The sequence below is a fragment of the Sinohyriopsis cumingii genome, chromosome 6 (genome assembly GCF_028554795.1).
Source record: "Sinohyriopsis cumingii isolate HCF-2022 chromosome 6, ASM2855479v2, whole genome shotgun sequence".
Classification (NCBI taxonomy): domain Eukaryota; kingdom Metazoa; phylum Mollusca; class Bivalvia; order Unionida; family Unionidae; genus Sinohyriopsis; species Sinohyriopsis cumingii.
The window spans coordinates 74888296-74910352 of record NC_142966.1 but is presented as its reverse complement, the minus strand read 5'-3'; the positions used below and the strand labels follow the sequence as shown (position 1 = coordinate 74910352).

Sequence of the window (22057 nt, the reverse complement as noted above, 5' to 3'; positions counted from 1 at the left end):
TATATATATATATATATATATATATATATATATATATATATATATATATATATATATATATATATATATATATGGTAAGTGTAGGTTGTATTGTAGGAGAGGTGGAGGCTAATTTTAGTGACATTATTTCTCCCATCATAAGTATGCCAGCTGCATAAATTTACTGAAAAAGTTTGGTGTCTGTTCATAGAACATTGCTTCCTAACAAATTTGCTGAAATGTCTGGAAGGGGAATGGTTGGACTTTCATTGGAGAAGTATGGTCAGTTCTTTTATTTTATATGTTTAACAATGGAAAGTGTGTCTGTGTCAGACATGAAGTATATATTGTCATAGAAAAATTTGCTTTTGGTCAGAGAAATGTCACTCTCAGGGAATTTTGATTTCAGTAACATTATTATTCTTCTTCTTCTTCTTATTATTATCAGCACTGCTGATTCTGGGACCAAGATTACACGCTTGTTGTATCTAGGTTCCAGCTGAATCACACTATGTAGCTTTGTTCAGTAAATCTGTTCATCCATGCCAAGAATCTTATGATTTCGTACTTCATATTAAAGATATTTTAAAGCTTTTTGTATGTGTTTGTGTGATGTCATGTCATGTCAGATCCCCTTGCTTTTTAATGTTAATCCACCTGACCTTGGACCAAAGAGTCATAACCCAGGGTCCATTAAAAAAATTATTACGTGTCCTTGTGCTTTGAATGCATGTTTAATGTTTGATTAAAGAAAATGTGAAAACAATGTCACTCTAACTGCATTGTTTGTATATTTGACCTATGAGCCCCTCTCCTCCCCTCCCTTGAGGGTATATGGCCCTAAAACTATATTATTCTTGCAGGTGGTTATCACATCGGCATCCTATGTATGAAGTTCCACAGAAGAATAGAGCAGTTGAGAAGGAAATAGAGATATCGACAGACAATATGAATGAAAGGTATTGCAGTATCTCCTACTTTAGCATGGGGATAACATCAACAGAAGATATTGAATGAAGTGCATGATGATCTAGCCATGCAGTGGGCCTGGATCATAAATCAGTAATGTGCTTAGCTTTGCATCTCAGCAATCATGGGTTTAATCTCTGTGCATGGCACATTCCACATTTTCATGTTTTCTTTATCTCAAATACAACCTAATTAACAATTGAGTTAACAAGAGTATACAGTGAACATTAAACTAGTCAGCTTTACACTTACTGCAAGATTAATTCTTTTAAATCTTGTGATGAATATTTGGTTGCGATCTAAACTTAAATCATAAATGTTTGCCAAGCCTGCCTTGGCAGAAACTTGACAATTTGATCTGTACAATTGTCTGTGTGTAGATTTTGTAACATTTAATCAGGCAATGACTATGAATTTTAGATATACTCAAAGATTTTTACTTTTTAGGCAAATAAAGATAAACTCATAAAAAGGGAGTATCCTTTTTAATATACATATAAAATGAAAAGTAAACAACCCATTCTGTTTAATTAGTAAGCCAATTAAACATTATCAGGCTGACACATGTTGCAAATTTCTGCACCATACACACTTCTCATCATAGCTGCAGATACACTGATGAATAATCCTAAAATATGGATTTACTGCATAATTGAAGAAAAAAAAAACCTAGAACAATTGTGGTAAGTGAAACACTTCAAATTTAGGGATAGATAACCATACAATACTATAACAGAGATAAGTTCCTTAATTTTATGTGATTTCTACTAATTTTTCTTAATAGTTTTATTCATATGTAGATTATCTTGCACAAAATAAATGGATTGTTTTGCAAAAATCTGTGTAGCCAGTCTGCATTATTTAATCAATAAGAAATATGATTTTTTAAAAGATCTCTTGATTTCAGAGTTCAAATATATTTTTGAGCTGGAAAATATTGATCATATTATCATTGTACACTGTACTAGATAAAATCTTCTCGTTTGACACAGGAGAGCTACATCCTAGTACCCAGGTAACTTATTTTTTAGTGCAGATACACTGAATAAGAATGCTTGATATACTATGTTTATATGTTTTTTTCTAGGTGTCCTAACTGCCATTGACCAATGACAGCAAGTAAACTTGATTGTTTACAGTTGAAATCTTGAAATATTTTGACAATTCATTTTCTGGTGATGATGATTATGATGATAATTATATTGACCATTATTATAATGCAGAGTTAGGGGAATAATTTTCAAAGGTCTATTTTCTCTTATTTGGACTTTTTTTATGGTTGATCTTCCATGAATAGCCTGGTTTACCTTTGCTTTATGCCCTATTGGACAAACATTTTTTGCAGAGTTTTAAACACTACTTACTTAAATTTTTTTTTAGCCTAAGTTAGTGTTTTATTTACTCACTTCGTTAGAGGAAAGTTTCATTAATTTTATGCAAAAATCATATGCAGAGAATAATGTTGTTTTTGACAAGGGAAACAAAAACAAGTAACTCAGTAGAAGCTGAAGTAAAATCAAATTGTTGTCAGGCAGCATGCTTCCTGAACTTGGTGCAAGAGTTCAAACTAATATCTAGCAGATCATTAGACAACATTGACCAATGGTTAGTTCAAATCTGCAATGCCTACTATATGGCACTGCAATTCTCTTTGTGTTGATTAAACCATCTTACGACCAGGAAATCTCAATTTAATTGGACAGATTGAGTTTTACCTTGGTATTTATGGTTTACAATTACAATATAAATGGGAAGAGCTGAGTGTGTCATCGTCAGCTCTTGGCAGATTATTGTGTCCGGCCCGGTCATTATGTTCATAATCACTTGGTCTAATTGTCCACCTCACATACATTGCTGAAGATGCTGCAAATGGATGGAATATAAAATTTTCCTCTTTTTCTAGATGTCTTTTGTTGCAGCCAAAATGAAATTTGTCTGTGTCTCTGAGGCTAAAACTCTGCCCAGTCAACACAAAAGGCATGTTGGACATTAAAGGACAGTTAAAGATCAGTTTCACAATGAAAGTTGTAATTGTCCAAATGCTGGACATGGACAAAGAGTTAGATCTCTTGTTTCCTTCCCTCGCTATTTCACAGACCCTTCACAATTGGATAGATATAAAGGAGAGGTCATTCCATCAGTGACTTCAAGTCCACTCGGCCTTTCATTTAAGATTTGCTTGTCAAGGATGAGGCACACATCACTGTCACTCATAGCAAACACCTGTATGTTAGCGCATTGAATGAATAGAAAAATTGACAAAATGCTCATCTCTCGATTGCAGAGTCTTAGTGTTATTAGATAAATGGTATGGGTAATATCCAACCTATTTTGATGAAAATTTTATTGGATTTTCAAAACTCAAAAGACCCTTGAAATTGAAGAGCTTAGAACAGCAGATTGTATGATAATTCTTTGGCATGAAATTTTATTCTGTATGGTCTCTTGAACTGGCCTTCAGGTCAGAATGAATCTTATTTGATTTCTTTGGTGTGTTGTTAGAAATGTGTGGTCATAATTAGGCAGTCAAAGAGATCACCAGTGGAGACAAAGTAAGGGTCCTTAATTGGCAAGAAGGGTTTAGGGGTCATCTGTCATCTGTTACTGGGTGAATCTTTTGAAATAAATTATTAGTTGGATCCACTGGTAATCAGGTTCACTTAAACTGGAAAATTATAATCATGACAACAAAGAAATAGGAATGATGGAGAAAAGTAAATAGTAGTCAAATTAATAATGTGTTTAATAATATATAGTACTCTTGTATTTATTTGTGAGCATAATTACTGTTTATGATTGTCAATGGTCCATGCTGTGTTAATTAGGAAAGAGGGGTATTACATACTATAAAAAAAACAGGTTGTAGATAATCTTAGAGACTTACCTAACAACAAGTTTAGAAAAAATAGTCAAGAAATGACTTTAAACATCATATTTTACAAGTACAGTGTGTCATTTTTTGTTGAAATTTAGGAGTGTTTAATTCTGTTTCTTTGCTTTTGGATGGGGGTATTAAATACATGATCTCTACTTTTGACAATTTAAGTTCAAAAGAATGTCATTCTTGAATAATAGTGTAGATAACCTTTTCTCCTTTTTTTTCCCTTCTTGACTTCATGATATGAGAAATGCTAACTTATAATTCTAAAGTCTTTGATTTAGTGAATGCAAAGTATACTCATACATAAGCTGAGTCCAACTGCAAACAACAAAGACCCTGATCTGACATCATATTATAAACTGGTAGATCAGGGTCCATATTCTACTGATTACTCTTAACAAACTACATAGACCCTGACCTGCTTGTGCATTATGCAGTGGCAGATCTGGGTCAGTGTAGTTTGCAGTTGGATTTTATTATTTGAAAAATACTGGTATAAAAGGATTTTGGATTGGTATCAACATTCATTTAAAAGAAAATCACAAGAATAACTTTCATTTACAGGTGTGAAGTGAAATGTAGAACAAGGCTGCACCAAGAAAAGAAGTTAAAGCCCTGCAGGATGGATTTGCCCAAATGATGTGTGTAAAAGTCTTTCACCTAGAGTTAAATTAATACCTCATCATTATTTACATTTTATTTCACTAGCCTTTTCATTCAGAAATTGAATCTGTGAAAGAGACTGAATTCTGCCTTAGACCGGAAGGGTTGGTTGTCAAATACTGTTTCATGCAGACTTGGAAAATGCTGGGTGTATATTCTGCCCTCAGGATAGATTTAGAGTGACATTGGTTTTACACGCATCTTCACTGCCAACAATAAAAATGGCTTCACTTTTGTGACCAAGATATTTGATCTTATTTATGAAGAGTGAATGCCCCAGAGAGAAAATAGCTACTAAGAAGTTGATGATTAAATTTCAGATTTAACAACCACTTTTTGGTTCAGGTCGTTTTTTTTATATTAGTGTCACTGCACAAGTTTTAAAATGGTAGGAAAGTTATTTACGTCTGTAGTATGTTAATAATGGAACAGAGGACTACAAATTTAAGGGCATCCTGCAAAAAATGTTTCTTAAAATGCATGATTTACAAAAATAATTTGAAAATATTTATTTCATATTTATTTTTCACATGACAGAAAATTTTTGATTTGCAGAAATATTTGTGCTGTTTAAATACACATTGTCAGTTGATAAATTGGGTTATTTTCTGTTTGATATACGTTTTGATTTAATGCAGGATGAAAAAAATTAATCTGTACATAGTTGTTTTTAAAAAAATTATAAGACCAGAAATAAAGAATTGTGTATCTGCAACAGGCTTGAAAACGTTGGGTCAGTAGGTAGTTTTTTTTATTTTAAAAACTTGTTTGATATATGAATTTGTATATTCCTGATTAGTTTTGGATGTCAGACTGAAGAAATATAAAGTATTCTGAGTGATTAGTACAAAATTCCAAAGTACACAAAACCTGGAACACACCACATACGCACACACAATGACCTAGCTATAATATGATGGTTCTGGTCCAGTTATTAGAACTTGACCATGCTATATACCGAACCATGTTAGTCAGCTAAGTCATTTAACTGAAGAAAATGATGCATCTTCCCAAAAAATGGCTGGAAAGGCTAGGGAGTGGCATGGGGAATAAAAGCAGGTGCAGAAATATAGGCGCTTTTGATTGGATAAAGAAAAAACTAGTGTAAATTACACTTGTATATTGACAACTTATATTTGTATAGTCAAGTCCGTAATGCATTAAGTACTGTACATGTATTGAAAAGATCCATGAATTCAAGTATAGGTTGTGCTGTAAAAGTCATGTATCAGTTGTATCCCTTTAGAAAAAACCAATAACACGTATATAAAAAATGATGGCCCTCATTTGATCTATATCCCATTGTCAATAAACACTTTCATTAAACAATTCACAATGATATTGTCACCAGTCGCACATGGCTATGGTTGTTTACATGTACTTAAATTGTCCTGGACTTTGGTCAGCTGGAGAAAGCTATCATCTTGTTGAGGCTACCCATGGATTGAGGCTTTTCATAGGGAAATGAAAACATGAACAAATTAAAAAATGACTGTCGGATATATATGGTTTCAGAAGATTGAAAATTTAATTTGTGTTTTATGCTGCCCATGTTTGCGATAGTAAGCATAAACTTTTTTCCTGCAAAACAGAAATTTTCACAGCATGATAAATTTGTTCCAGTCACTTTGGAAAATGCAACAATCTATTAGATTCCATTGCTTTTATTTAAGTTTGGTGCTGACTTCCTTTGATGAAAGGTGTTTTGTTTTGATTTTGAAGATTGTAGTCAGCTTGCATTGATGAAGGGTGCATGTGTTTATTGAAGAACGTCTTTGGAGGACAAAACAAATGCTCATTTATGGCAGAAACATCTAATAATTGTACAACATTGAACGATACTGAATATTTTTTTCATTTAGCTTAGTATTTATACAGAACAATTGGTGCTTCAAAGGAAATTAAGTTTTCCTTGAAGTTGAAGTAAAAAACAATTTCTTAGTAAATTTAAGAGAGGAAGAAAAAAAGAATTAGCCATCATTTGGTTGATTGTAGCAGTTCCTGGTCCTGCCTTCAATGGTTTGTCGATTGTAGCTAGTCAGGTAGCAAGATTATTTGAGTGCATCACAGCACACAGTAATCAGGCCAGATGTCAATATAAGCGAATTATGATTTAAAAAAGCACTTTTAACAAATTAACACCTGAGCCAAACAGCTAGACAGTCCCCTACAGCATACTTGCAGAGATCACCTAGAGTAGTGTTAGCCTTACCAGTGCCTGTATCCCTGAGACTTGCTGACAGCACTTGGCTTGCAGATTTTTATAGAGGGGGCTACTTGTAATAAATTTGTTATTTTATTTGTATTCATTTAATTAAGCTGAAAATTGGCGCAGCAGTTCTCAATAAAATTAAATACATAATGGTATAAATTTCATGCCACATGCAGAAATAAAACTCATGCATGAAGGTGAAAACAAATGATGTACTTGCCAATTTGCTTCTCTTGCCATGAATAATCCATAAAATCCATTATGAATTCACACAGAATTATTAACACCATCAACACATGAAATAATTCTATTCTATGTACATAGAAATTCCACTTGTCATCTCTCTTGTAAACTTAACATCCTGTGAATACTGTACACAAATGGGTATATTTTACTTGCTCTTTACTTACCTTTCTTCCTTAGAATTCTCACTGAAAATTTAAAAACTAATAAAACTTTTAACAAACCTTGAATTATAAACATTCGTGCAAATAACATTTATTTCCCAAACATTTATTTAACGATTCTTTCATAAGAAAAAAAAGCTCCCAAAAATTAAATTCATTTGCATCAGGGTCTAAATACGTTGTTGGCTCTGGTGTTGGTCCTGTGTATAGCCTCTTGTCAATGTGTGTTTTATCATTTACGAGCCATCAATCAGTTCTTCTTTCATTTTCTTCTTCTTTTCCATTTTCTTCAACATTCTCATTCTCATCACTACCGCTGTTATCTCCAGTAGCTTTTTCGATGTCACTATCAATCTCGTCTGATTAAAATCCTGAAAATTCTCCGTCAGAGTCTGTCAAGTAAAAGTCTGCTCCCAGTTTCTGATTCTCGTCAATTTGCATCGCTTTCAGATCTATATATTTTCACTATTTCTGCTGCTATCGAAGTCAATTTTTTACCCTTTGTTCAGTAATATTCACTCTAAGCTAAAATTTTATTGGTTAAACTGTCTGCATAATTAGGAAATGGCTTCAAGTCAACCAATGGTTTGTGCTGATTTGGCCTAGACAAATACTGCTGCTCAAACTTGCCCAGGATACAAGCTAGGTAAACTCAGCCATGTTATCGAGGCACTCAGGAGATGAGGAAGGTAAAGTATGATGAGTTATCGATGCAGCAGGGGTTAATGTGTTAAGACTTGGAAGATATGAAAAAAATAAAGATAATTTGATTGGTCTATATGGCAGATGTCCTGTTACTTTCTGTCATCTTGGATTGACTGGGAAACTATAAAAAATGAGTTATTTCAATTTGTTTATACAAAGTTTGGCTGTTACTTTCTATTGACTCAGAATAACTTGGAAATATGAAGAAAAAAAAGCCATGATATATTTCTATTTATTGCCCAGTAACTTCCTGTTGACTCGGAAGGACTAATAAAAATTATCTTTGATATGCTGTTTTAATCAGGAGAATTTCGCTCCTGCTTGTGACTGGGGGGTGTTCTACACACAATTGGGAGACTCCTGATTAAATTGGGAAAGTTGGCATGTCTGATGAACAGTGCAACCCCGCTATAACGTGCCCTGATTTAACGCGAATTTGCATATAACACGGTCGTGGCTCCCAAAATTTTGTATATTCGCACATGAAAAAAATATCTTTTGTTCAGAGTACATGAAATAGTGTATAAAAAAACTAGTATCATTATGGAGAGGAGATCGCATATGAATTCTAATTTAATATGATCTTGGTGTGGTTCCTGAAATTTTAAATACATGTATGTGTATTTTTCTTGTACTGGGAAAAAAAATTTGTTTTAAAGTATGAGAAATAGGATGTAAAATGTTTATTATCATTTTGGGGAAGAGTTTGCATATAAATTTTAATATAATACAGTCGTGGCATAGTTTCTGAAATTTAACAATATCACCAGGTTCTTAAAGTGTTATGCCAAAAATAAACATTATCGGAAATGTTACTTATTACTGATCCATGAGTAAAGCCAGTAAGTCATCTTTGTGATTGTCTTCAATTAATTCTGTATACAGTCGGTGCTCAAACAATAGCCAACATGTGTTTCTTCTTAAACTGCATACACAACCAAACAGCAGACAAAGCGGTGGTTCCAATAATACTGGCCGCCATGTATAGCCTATCGTGTGCTGAAAAATGGCGTTAAACACTACAACATCAACATCAACATCATCAACAAAGCGGTGGTTGATAAAAGATTCTCGTAGTTTATTAAACATCAGCAAAAAAAGTCGCCAGCATGTTTGCTGGGCTTGGTGGTGTTATTAGACACAATCAGTTGACCAGTAAATAATGTCTGATTTATTAGCTAGAAATTGAAAGGGTATGAAATTGTACATGCGTTCAGCTTTACATTTTTCTTTTAAAAGTGACTCGTGACCATTGCAGGCCTACTGCACTTAGTTCTTGGGTTTTACATGGGTATGGTGTTTGTTTATAAACTTGTTATTAATTTCCTATTTTTTATAAAAAAATATTTTATTGTTATGGAAAAGCAAGTTCACAAACGCAAATCATTCTCTGCACATTGCGCCATGATTAGTATAGTAGTTTTCACACGTTCCTTTCGATATTCACAAAATCTGAAGTAAAAGTTACATGTAAGCTGAAAGCATGTGCTGATTTGTAATTATTCTTGTTGTAGTCGTTCAAATGAATAGGTGTACAAGCGTTAATTATAGGAAATTTGCAATGGATACTTGTACATGGAAACGCATATGAGAAAATTTTAGCAGTATGAAATTTGTAAAGACACCGTTCATAGACCCTGGAATGTAATGAACCGTACACGTGCTTCGTCTTTCTTAACCTAATTTTGCTGTTAATTTTTTCCATTGAATTCAGACACGTAATGATGTGTGACAAAATTATTGAATAGTTTAAATATGTATGCAGTTTTTGCAATGGAATTACATATTTTATGGATTAATTTCAAGCCCCGACAGTACAATATCAGATGGCAAGTAAACAGTGTTGATACTCTGTTCATGCTATATATTAGACGTTGAATTCAGTTACAATGATCAGGGAAAAAATTTTTGAATTTTGTAAATCTCTGTGCAATTTTTCAGTGGAATTACATGCATTATAAATGAACTGAATGCCATGACGGCACGATAGTAAACGGTGTTGACACCCTATTCATCATATAATGTAGACATGAATACACATATATGTGCCAATGTTCTCTCAAAAAAGCAAAATACTGTAAAACCCCGCATTAACGCGACCCCGATATTAATGCGATCCAATTGGGTGGACCCCAATTATCGCGTTATAGCAGGGTTCCACTGTATTATAACCTTGCTTAACACAATTGCACAGATGTAAAAGAAAAACATTTAGAAGGGTTAGATAGTTTTCAAGAAAAAACAATTATACACTTTAAATGTTGTGCATAAAATAATGCAATTTTTGAGAGAAATTGGTTATTGTTTCCAGAAGTTGTATACATATTTCAGATCTAGTGGACAGGCATTATTTAATAAAAGGTTTACTAGTAAGTGGTTATATTTTTGATAAAACAATAAAATACATACGCTTGTGTATGGGGGTGGTCTACTGATAATGTACGTAGGCATAGGAAACGGTTTAGACCTGCCAACTCTTACAATTTTGCCATAAGTCTTACGAAAATTACCCTTAAAATACGGACTTATGGCATGCTAACAAAATCTACGGAAAAATGATCGTTGCCAAAAAATCTGGATAATTGGTTCATGTGTTTTATTTGGATCCGGGTTTCATCTTAGAATTAGTAAAATTAGGGAACCAGACTAACTTTACAGCAACACCCCAGATGCTTTAAACTGCACCTATTTGTTCATGCGAAGCAGCTGCATGATCAACTGTTGAACATAGAATTTTTAAAAAATGGCATCCAGAATACGATGTTTAAGATGAAAGGGAAAATAAGTTTCTAGAATAAAAAGGAATGTTCAGATATGTGTGAATTAAAGCTGGAAAGGACACGATTGTGTTTATTGGATGTCATGTGCCAATTTGAGTATGTCTCGTGGTGGAAATTTGATTGCTGTCATCGTGTGAAATGGAAAAGAATTTCCAAGAAGTATGTCAAGTTTGTGCAATTGTACTAGTGATAAACAAAAATCTATGCATACTTTTCAGTTGAATATACCTTACTGAAAACAGTCAATCTTACGGAAAAATATCAACTGCCTTACTGAGACAGGCTCATTAGGGTTGGCAGGTCTGCGGGTTGGGTGGGTGAAACCTCAATAATAATTTGTCTAATACATAACCAGTTTGACTGGGTTCAGTTGGCGTTTGAATTTTAGCGGACACTAGACAAACTTTTTAATTTTATGCAGCATATTTCTTTGATGCAGCCAGAGATTCAGCATCCTTGGACTGTTTGTTTCAGCATGGATTAAATATAGACCATTCTGTGTGGGTGTGTAAAAAAGTATGCATGTGTACAGGGGGAGGGGTCATGTTTATGCATGTGGGGGGGGGGAGGGGTCAAACTTTGCCAGATTTCTGCATATGTACTAAATGGATGGTCCTTAACTAAGGCCTTGAGAAATTTCAGTATCACCTTTATTTCATACCATTTTGTCTGTGGAAATGGGTTGAAATAAGTTACATATTTAAAAAATAAATTATATATCTTCATTGGCATGTTCAGTATATTTGCATTTCTTACAGCATATTTTGATTGTAGAAACATGGTTGGTTTTGAAATGCTTTAATATTTAAGAATAAAGCTCTTGTAACTAAATCACTCTCTTCTTTTCTCTTGCTATCATCAACCTCAATTTTTGTCCACATGTTTCTTGTGTGTCAGCATCTTTTATCAAACATTAACCTAGCATTAAAATAATTTCTCCCTCACAGCAATAATTCACCATAGAACCTACCTTGACAGTAATGAGGGTTTTATTTGCCTTTTACAAATCAAGGAATAAATTACATGGATTTTGAGTTTCCTTCATCTGAGAAATGAAATTTTCTGTCTGGTTGGTTTTCTTTTATGGTGGTGGAAATATGGTACTTTAATTGGTTACAGGTCAGTGGTAACCAAGTGTCAACATGGGTGCAGAGATCTTGATGAAAGTAAGAAACGTCCATAGAAAATGTATATTTACCCATCTGTAGTGACATTCTTTGGTAATGTTTACTGGTCATTTTACATGTATTTAAGTCCATTGATGATTGTTAAAGGAAATATCATGTCTAGGTATAATGTATTTTCATATATCTAGAGCTCACTTTAATTGTTACATCTATAAAATTTGAGCACATTTGTCCCACTAGTTTGCCATTGTTTTCCTATTTTGTAACAGGATAATCTACATTTTGTTACAGAGAGCACATCATTTGTGGTGTGTAACCAGTAAGTAGTTGCTGTTATTGCTGTGTTAATGCTGTCAGATCTTTTGTATTCCATCCAATCTTCAGATGTAAGATCTGACAGCATTAACACAGCAATAACAGCAACTACTTACTGGTTACACACCACAAATGATGTGCTCTCTATAACAAAATGAGAGCATGATCAATCGATCAAGAAAGTTCCATTTAGAAACAATGAAGAAATGTTAATCACAAATTTAATTTAATTTTTGATGCCTCTGATCATTAGAAAATAGAGTTTGTCACATACAGCAAAAGAAATATTGTGAGACAAGTTAACATTGACTTGTTCTGTCCTTGTTCAGTCTTTTGACCAGATTTGTGAAATCAGTTGCTGACATTTACAAGATTTTCATGGAGAAATTAGATTTTTTTATGGAAGTTTTGAAATTATTTATGAAGAATTGATTTATCACTTTTAAAATATGGAAATCTTCTGCATACATATTTGTTTTAATTATTAATATAAATCTTAATAAAAATAGCCAGAAAACCTTTAATAAAAACAAAAATATAGAAACAATTTGAGGAATATAGACTGTACAGACCCATGTATATCCCAACCATAAAAAAACAAATTAAATGTGAAGGCTGGATTTTTCCTTTAAGTTGAACCATTTAAATTTCTTGCAGATAAAATGATCTCCTGCCAATAACGAATCAGAGCAGAGGACAGGAGAAAACATGAATGTTTTGGTTACAGCACCGTATTTTCACACTCATCATCAATAGGTTTTAAATTCTGTGGAAATTTCAACAAACGGATGCAATGTAGAAGATAAATTTTGGTTTAACTATCAATCATGTACAATTATTGCTTAAAAGTATATTTTGATTCAAATAAACTATGCTGTTGATTTTCTTGCATTAATAGAAAGCCTTACACTTTCTTACTTTCTGTTTTTGTGTAATGGAATAACTAAATATAAAGCATTCTCTACTACATAGTCTGTACAGCCTTCAATGTTTTTCTTTTTCAATGAAATTCTTTTGTCCTTGAGAAATCCATGAATTTATTGCCCAAGACTTCAGGAGGTTATCTTTGGAGTTACAAAAGATTAAATGGATAAAATTGTATCTTTTTAAATTCTGATTTTTTTAATGTGTTTGCAAAAATGGAATAAAACTGGGTGGAACAAAAGACATGATACTGGCTTACCTTAGCTTTGTTAAGTCCCTAGTTACACTGATAGTTGGGACTTTGGAGCTAAAGTCAGATTTATAGACATTTTCAGAAGAATCACCAGACAATGATCAGAAACCTACCACTTTGGGATTTTAATTTCGAATTCCTTGATTGACATGTAAATCGATGGTAATTGAAAATGAAAGGCTCAAAATGGTATGTTTCTGGTCCAGTAGTACCTAAAGTCACTTGAAATGAGTAGAAAAATGGTTGTAGAGCACTATTATTTTTCATTTGATTAATATAGAAGGAAAAATACAACAGAACCAAACCCAGTTGCCCAAGTATTTGACTTTAGTTTTAAAGTTTTCACCATCAGGACAACTAGGGACTTACAGAGCCAAGTTAAACTTTGTCACTTAGAGACAATTAAAAAAGCCTTCTTATTTTGTACGTATATATATTTAAGTACTGCAGATAGCTTAAGTGGTGGCAAGCAGTGAGCATCAAAATAAATTCATGGACAAAAGTCATGTACTGTGGTTAGCACATGCTTGCTTCAGGGATCTAACTTAGGACCATAACAGACAAAAGCAAGTCAATCTGCTGACCAAATTTCTGTGCTAAGGTTTTTGATGATAACAACATGGGTGGCATTGTGTTATCAAATCTGTACACCATAGGCCCTCTTGTATCATTAAAGAAGCCTGTTGGGACATGTTTATAGAATATTTTTCCAACCATCGGGTTCTTCACTATGCCCAAATGAATAAAACTACAAGAATATGAAACTTCTTACATAGGTTAACCAACATGAATAATCTGAGACAGCAGTAATGAGAATTCTCATCATTTTTTTCCTATTTCTAACATCGTTTTCATTCATTGGCTTCTTGTGACAGACAAGAGTGCCAGAATCAATGCAATGGGGATAGGGTAGGGCTGCTCCATTAATTTTCCCCTAGCAGGAGTTGCCTCACATAACTAATTGTTCAAGTGCCCCATCTGTTACATTAAGCAAGTAGTTGGACAGTGATTTTGAAAAATTACACAGCTGTGTTCTTATTGTACATGTAGCTGCATCATTATTCTGTATATTGCCCACTTTTTTTTACAGAGTTAATACAAGATGAAGAAAGCATTAACATCAGTGAAATATTACCGTATGTATGGAACTATACAAGTTACATACATTATACACATCAGAAACAAGCAGTATTTTGAAACCTACCATTCCCACATACTCAATTACTGATTCATTACCTGAAGTGCTAAAATTAGCAGACAGACTTAAATACGTTAAAATCTTTTAGTATATAGTGTATATCAAATTTATATATGCGAAAGACATTATTTCTTTCAATAAAATATTATTTTCTACATAGTTTTTTGTTGAGCTTACCATGGCAGAAGCTAGAGATAGAGATCACTTTTGTTGACCACACTTTGGCAGAAATTCATTGTAGTGATCACTTTAGTTGTGCATGCCTAGGCAGAAGCTTGATATAGTTACCATTTTTTTCAAAGCACATCCTGGCTGAAGTTCGATATGGTAATCACTTTTGTCAAGCACACCAAGGCAAAAGCTTGATATGGTAATAACTTTGCCAAGTAAACCTTTTCAAAAGTTCCATATAGTGATCACTTGTTGAACACATTTTCAGAAGCTCCATCTAGTGATCACTTGTTGAACATATTTTCAGAAGCTCAATTTAGTGATCACTTGTTGAACACATTTTCAGAAGCTCCATCTAGTGATCACTTGTTGAACACATTGTCAGAGGCTATATCTAGTGATCACTTGTTGAACACATTTTCAGAAGCTCCATCTAGTGATAACTTATTGAACACATTTTCAGAAGCTCTATGTAGTGATCACTTGTTGAACACACATTTCCAGAAACTCAATCTAGTGATCACTTGTTGATCACATTTTCAGAAGTGCCATCTAGTGATCACTTGTTGAACACACCTTTTCAGAAGCTGTATATAATGATCACTTGTTGAACATGTCTTGGCAGAATTTCCATATAGTGATCACCTCTGCCAAGCACACCTTCAAAGAAGCTCAAAATGGTAATCACTTTTGTTAAGTACACCTGGTAGAAGCTTGATAAGGTAGTCACTTCTGTCAAACACACTTTGGAAGAAACTCAGTATAGCTATTACTTTTCTTGAGCACACCTTAGCAGAAGCTATAATGATCACTTTTGTCAGATAAATATTGATAAAAGCTTGATATTATATCACTTTTGTTGCGCACACCTAAGCAGATGCCCCATTATAGTGATCATCTGTCAAGCATATTTTAGCAGAATCTCCATCTAGTGATCACTTTTGTTGCTCACACCTAAGCAGATGCCCCATATAGTGATCATCTCCGTCAAGCACACTTTGGCAGAATCTCCATCTAGCAATCACTTTTGTTGAGCACACCTTTGCAGAAGCTTCATGTAGTGATCTTTTTTATCTCTGTGCTTTTCTGTATGGCCGTACACTGGTACATTGACCTGTAACACTGAACTGTAAACAATTTAGGCTCAGACCAGCTCCATATGTTGGGTGAAAGATTTGAGACTACTACATTTTTTAAAGCAAATTGAGTAGACCTAGATATGTTTGTGCATTATTCAACAGAGGATCTGGGTTGTAGCTGTTTATGGTTGGGTGTGTTAAGTAAATGGGTAAATATATTATACCTTGTCATAAATTGATAAACCTAAAATATGAATTGATGCCATTGTGGTAGGTGTGGTTTTGTGGTTAAATATGGTATACTTTGTCATAAATTGATGAACCAGAAAATATGAACTGATGCCATTGCAGCAGGTTTGGTTTCATGGTGTTATGTATATTTAATTTATTTTGTGCTTGACCTTTGTCCGTGAGTGAGGATAGAGGTTTGGTGTGTACCTGTTTTTTGTGTGTCAAGCTTGTAAGTTATTTATAGGTTGTTTACTGATATTTTAGTTCAAGGTCTAGTTTGTTTTAGAAACAGAATGTTCTGGAAGGAAACTTCTGACCCTCATCCTGGTAATTTTTTTATGTTGTTGTTTTTAGAGAAGTTTGTTGTCAACAAAATTATTCATTCCTCCTTTAATGTCAGTCTGTATACGTATTAACTGTTGTGTTCAGATATACTTTGAGAGGAATCTTTTATTTAAAAATTATGCATTGGATGCTCATCGATATTTTGGACAAAACACTACGTTGGGATTATTGAGGACTTGAAGATATGGATTATATCATTGTGATGCATCAAGAGTATTGGTACATTGGCACATTTAAGACTTAGTACATTAGAATGTTCAAGATTGGAATTCATTCAGAACACCACTGGAATTCATTTGGAACACTGTACTTTTGGAGTTGTGAGTTATTTGGGATTTAATCCACTGCTGAATTTCCATTTAAATTTTCACCTTGTATTCTAGGGAAATAAAATACTTGTTGAATTTTACTAAAGTACTTGGTTTTCCTTTTTTCTGTTACTTAGTTAAAGACCAAAGAGTTGTTAACAAAGGTTTAATATGGTATACCTAGTTATGGATTGAATAACCAAAGTATAAATTGATGCATTTGTAGCAGGTGTTGTTTCATGGTTAAATATGTCATTTCTGCTCATGCATTAATTGAATTGACATAACTGTGGCAGGCTTGATTTTATTTTTGGTGTTTTAGGATACATCAGCACATGAATGTTTCTTGACTAGGAAAGTAGAGTGAAGTACCTTGCCCAGGGAAAGGCCATGGCATTTCACCTGGTTGAATACGGTGGCAGGATTGAAATCTACGATAATCTGATTGCAAGTCTGACCTTTTAACCACTAAGCCAACATGGTTTTTCAAAGATTCAACAGACATACTTTTATTTTTACACACCAGTGTTTAAACATTCGACAGACATAATTTTTGTTTTTACAGACAGGTATCACAGTTATGTCCTAGAGTGTTCAAATAGCTTTTCCATTTTTATTTCATTTGCCATCATGTAGGAAGAAAACTGTTGTGATCTTTATGAGAGAGGGAGAAAATTGATATAAGTTCTAATTTATTAACAATGAACTGAGAACACCAGATTTTGAACCAAATCACAGTCATTTGAAAGTTTGGCTTGATAAAGATTTTCACATTTAATGGGAAACAAATTTGCCTTATGATAAACTCTATGCAGTGATATGTTTTCACAGTAAGCAATGAAAATTAAGTGATTCCCTCTCACCTGCATGCCTACTGAGAGGGGCACATTAAACCACAGGTCAGATTGGAATCGGCGACCCTATGTGAACTGTCTCCTGTCCAGAGGGCATATGACACCAGGGAAAATGAAGGGTGAAATTGGAGAGGAAAGTGAGTGACACAATAACTTGGAGGTATTGTTAGGATAACAATAGGAGTCACTGAGAAGCCTTTGGGTAGAATACTGTCAGTGGTCGCTCAGATCTAAAGATTTAGTTCATCCAATTAATTGGAGCTGTTTGTCTTGCTCCTTTAGTAGATTGTATGACATGAATAGACTTTCCTAGCAGCATCAGCAGTGTTTGAATTTTTTTACCTTTGTGTTACATTTCTCTCTTAAGTTTTGAAATGTCATAAATTGTAAATGATAACACAGCTTACAGGTGTGATATTGTTTATTTCAGCAAGATATGCTCCTGTGAATCTTCTATATTATGATACACTCTTTGTTATTATCAAACATGTTATATATATAAATACCCACATTTGTCTTACTGTGTGTCCCAGCTGCCAACAATGAGGTTGTGAGCTTGAAACATGCTGTGGCATCTAATTTTTTTCTATTTTTTAATTACTTTTTTCTTTTTTCATCTTCAAACTTGCTTTAAACTCGCTTATCCCAATTTTTTAATCTTTTTAATATTTTTTTTCGTTTTCATCATAGGACGGGCAATTAATATGGTTTATGTAATAAAATGTTTTACAACCTGTCACAAATCTCAGATTATTTGCTGACTCGTGTTCTGGTAATTGTTTTTAGTTAATTGTTTATATAGCTGTGTATATGGTTGTGGCATCTGTTAGATATTGTTGGGATAGATAATCTGTCTGTTGATACATCAATTTGTTTTACAATTATTCCCATGGAAAATGGAGAATGGCTATCCAACTTATATATTTCTTTCTTTTAAAAAAAATACCAATTCACAAAACTTAAAATATTTGATGATTTCATGAATGGATTAGGTTATAAAGATTGATGTTTGAAAATAAACCTTGGATTTGATTAATTTTTAGTAACTTAAGCTTATTTTTGAGGATGGCTTACATTTGAAGTAGATGCTTTTTCCAGTAAAATATTGGTAGATGATGAGAAAAATGTTTTGGCATATTTAACCATACTTATAATCTCCATGAATTTGGGACCACTCCGGAGGCCTAGTGGTTAGGGCATCTGCCTTGGAAACGGTAGGTCATGGGTTCAATCCATACTGAGTTATACAAAAGGCTTACAAAAATGGTACTAATAATTGCCTCGCTAGGCACTCAGCATTAAGAGGTTCGTGTTAGGACTGGTCAGCCTGGTATCAGGATAATGTGACTGGGTGGGACATCATGCTACATGTCTGCAGCATGATGCTCCAGTGCTAGACATCACTATAAACTGCCCCACTGCAGACATCATAGCGATATGACTGAAAAATTGTTGAAGCTATGTTAAAAATCCTAATCACACACGCACACACTCCATGAATTTGGTATTGTTTCCATTCATACTGTTCACTTTAGTGTTGATGAATTTGTTACTGTTATAATTGATGCATGATTTTATGCAGAGAGTTCAACATGTACTGTGAATCTGTTTTCATGGTTATAACTTCTTGTTTATGGAAAAATTACATTTTTGTACATGCTTCATTTCATAGATTGGGGATGGTTTCCTGTGGTTTTCAGAAAAGGATAACTCTTGGATGATGAATGGATTGGGGACAGTTTCCTATGGCTTCCACAAAATGCTAACTCTTGGAACTTTAAATTCATGGATTGGGAATGCAATACTGTGGTTTCTACAAAAGGATACCTGTCGGAGATTAAAATACGTGACTTGCTATGAACATAATATCCACAAAAATGAGTATGTAAGGACAAATAGTGAATTGAAAAGCACATCCTTATGGACAGTGTTAGCAAATTTCATTCTTATTACTGATTTCAAATGATTTGTGTGAATTCAGACTTATGTTGAGAAAAAAAAATTCACAATTTAATGCTTGTGCCGGACACTGTAAATGCTTACAGTTTGTTTTAGTGGGACATACAGACTTTAACAGAAATTTGACTTAGAGAAACTAACAGTGTCCGTGCTGCAGTAGCTCGTGCACTGCAAGTGCCATTAGTTTACTTTTACTGTTGGAAATGACATCATTGGAAGACTTAGGGAACTAGCTTGGCATTGTTTGAACATTTAATATGTAATGAGTTTCTAGGAATTAATATACTGATTGTCAAAAAGTAAATGAAAGATTTGATAAAATGTGATTAAATTGGATTGAAAATGCATGTGAGATGGCACATATTTTGCAGAAATCGCTACTTTTGTCTTGGTTTTTAGCAGACAGAACAATTACATGAAATCAAATATATTTGGGGAAAATGCACAGAAAGTAGGGAATATCTACCATTTTGCATATTACTTTTCCATAATTCATTCATTAGCCATCATTTTCAGATACCAAAAAATCTTTTTAAAAATAATTAACATATATTCATGCATACAAGTCCAACTGGAAACAGCATAGACCCTGATTTGACCTCACATGATTCACTAGCAGATCAGGGTCTATGTCATTTGTTGTACTGATTATTCCTAGCAAACTGCACAAACCCAGATCTGCCAGTGCATTATGCAGTGGCAGACCAGAGTCTGTATAGTTTGCAGTTGGACTTAACTGAGTATATATGGTAAGAAGTACATGCAGAAATGTGAAAGACTAGTAAGTTGAACAATATGCTTCCTCTGTTGTATAACAAGATGCTGCAGTATTAGATTATCCATCTTATTATCTATAACTAATGGGGAAAAAATCTTTATAATGCTGAACAATGTATAATTTGTGGTCAGTGTGTGTGTGTGTGTGTTGATCTTGAGTTGAAAATGAGGAAAGTTTTGTTTGCTACTAGGGAGGGGCAGGACAACTGATATTTTAATTTTCTCATTTCAGTGTATCCAGTATTATAATATATTTGTCCTGTAACTACCAACATTACCAAATTAGGAATATGTCAGTTTGTGATGGGGCAAATTTCTGTTGATCTACGAAAAGCACATTAGTTTGGGCCAGAGAACAATTAATTAGATTTATGGGGACAGGCGCTTGTTAAATCACTATACTGCAGTAATTCCAAATGTCTGCTAGGTAGTGGTAATGAATTTTAAACTAATCATTTGTTTACTTAACCACGAGATGGACTATTAGGGACACGGCTAACTTCGATTTCATAGTGGAACTGTCGAAATTGAAAATTTCCAGAAACTTTTGGTCAGAAACCAGGAAGGTTAAGTTGACCCCAATTTTGGCGCCTAGAGGAAAAAGTGGTAAATATATTTCATCCTGATTGGTTATGCTAAATAAGGGGCTTGTTTTCTGCACGAAATTTCCTAGCTGTAAATATTTCCCCCATCGAAAAATCTAACTAGTCCAAGCTTTGCTGCAAGAGTAAAGGTACAGGGGACTCCGAGATTCAGTTTGGAAGAAATTCTCTCATAAAACATTTGTCCCAGGGACCAAATGTCTGGAAGGTCGACGGACACAATTTTGGTGGTAGAAGTGAGAAACACTTAGAAAAAAGTATTTGCGTCAAATTCATGAGATTCTTTGATACCAGTACTATTTTGCTTTAATTATTTGATAATATGTGCATGAATTTATTTGTAAAAATTCGTAGATCAATTCTCTTGATATAAGTATAACTGTGTTGAGTTTATATATATATGAATTCGTACTATAATCTTCTTTATATAAGGTTGTCAGATTGTTTGAATTTGTTGACTTGTTTTTATAGAAATTAGGTTCTAAGAATTTCATGTATTACTTTAGTTAATATGAGTTACCAGTTGCTGTTTGAATTCACCGATCTCAGATAATTTCATGTATACTAATGACTTTAATGTGTGTATTCGCTGAACGTAACGTAAAGCCAGGTAGTGAATTTCATTCATTCATTTGTGTAATTGAGATGAGAGCAGAACTTTTAAGTCTTGTGTGTTAATGCAAAGTAATGAATTAGCCATTAGGAAGTACATTAATCTTACGAAATTAGGTTTGTTTTGGTCTGCCATGCTTGGCTCAATTAAATAGCCTTTGGTATCTGTTTCAATACCAATAGGAAGATCTGATAACGAGAGGAGAGTAATGTTCTATTCCCAGTAGAATAACCGACAGAAAATTTAGGTTGGTTCTCAGTTTATTTTAAAAGGGAAAAATAGCTCTTCAGATGTATTCCCAGAAGTATCCTCAAATGTACCTACGCACTGACGTATCCAAGCATATATGTATCTACATGCTTACATATCCACCTACCCACACAAAGTTTGAGGGCTGAAGGGAGGCGAAACAGTAGGAAGGTTGGAGAGAAAAACGAAAAGGAAGGAAAGGGAAAGGTGAAAGGACAGAGAACAGCTACAGTGAAATTGGAGTGAACCAGATTATAAGCAGGTTATGCAATTGTACGAGGCAATGATTTTGATTGTTCCCTCGATCGTATGATGAACTAATTCAATCAGTAAAACAGATCAGCTATTTTCATAAATATATTTGTGTTTTGAACTCGGTGAAAGATTTATTTCAAAAGAAGTGTATCTTTCTAATGTATTCTGTTATCACCATTGGTTATGTAATTGATTAAATTT

At 33.7% G+C, this 22057-nt stretch overlaps 1 protein-coding gene across 2 annotated transcripts in view; it reads left to right on the top strand.

Moving 5' to 3' along the window:
- The window catches only part of LOC149797222 (PR domain zinc finger protein 1-like), a 168990-nt gene that overhangs the window by 3740 nt on the left and 143193 nt on the right, over positions 1-22057 (top strand). Inside the window, exons 2-3 of one of the 2 annotated variants that reach the window (XM_089961906.1) lie at positions 843-938; positions 4394-4470. In XM_089961906.1, the coding sequence (XP_089818032.1) occupies positions 4466-4470 (5 nt within the window). In that variant the 5' untranslated portion in view covers positions 843-938; positions 4394-4465. Of the gene's footprint in view, positions 1-842; positions 1042-4393; positions 4471-22057 lie in introns of both variants that reach the window. The other variant, XM_089961905.1, reaches the window with a different exon arrangement.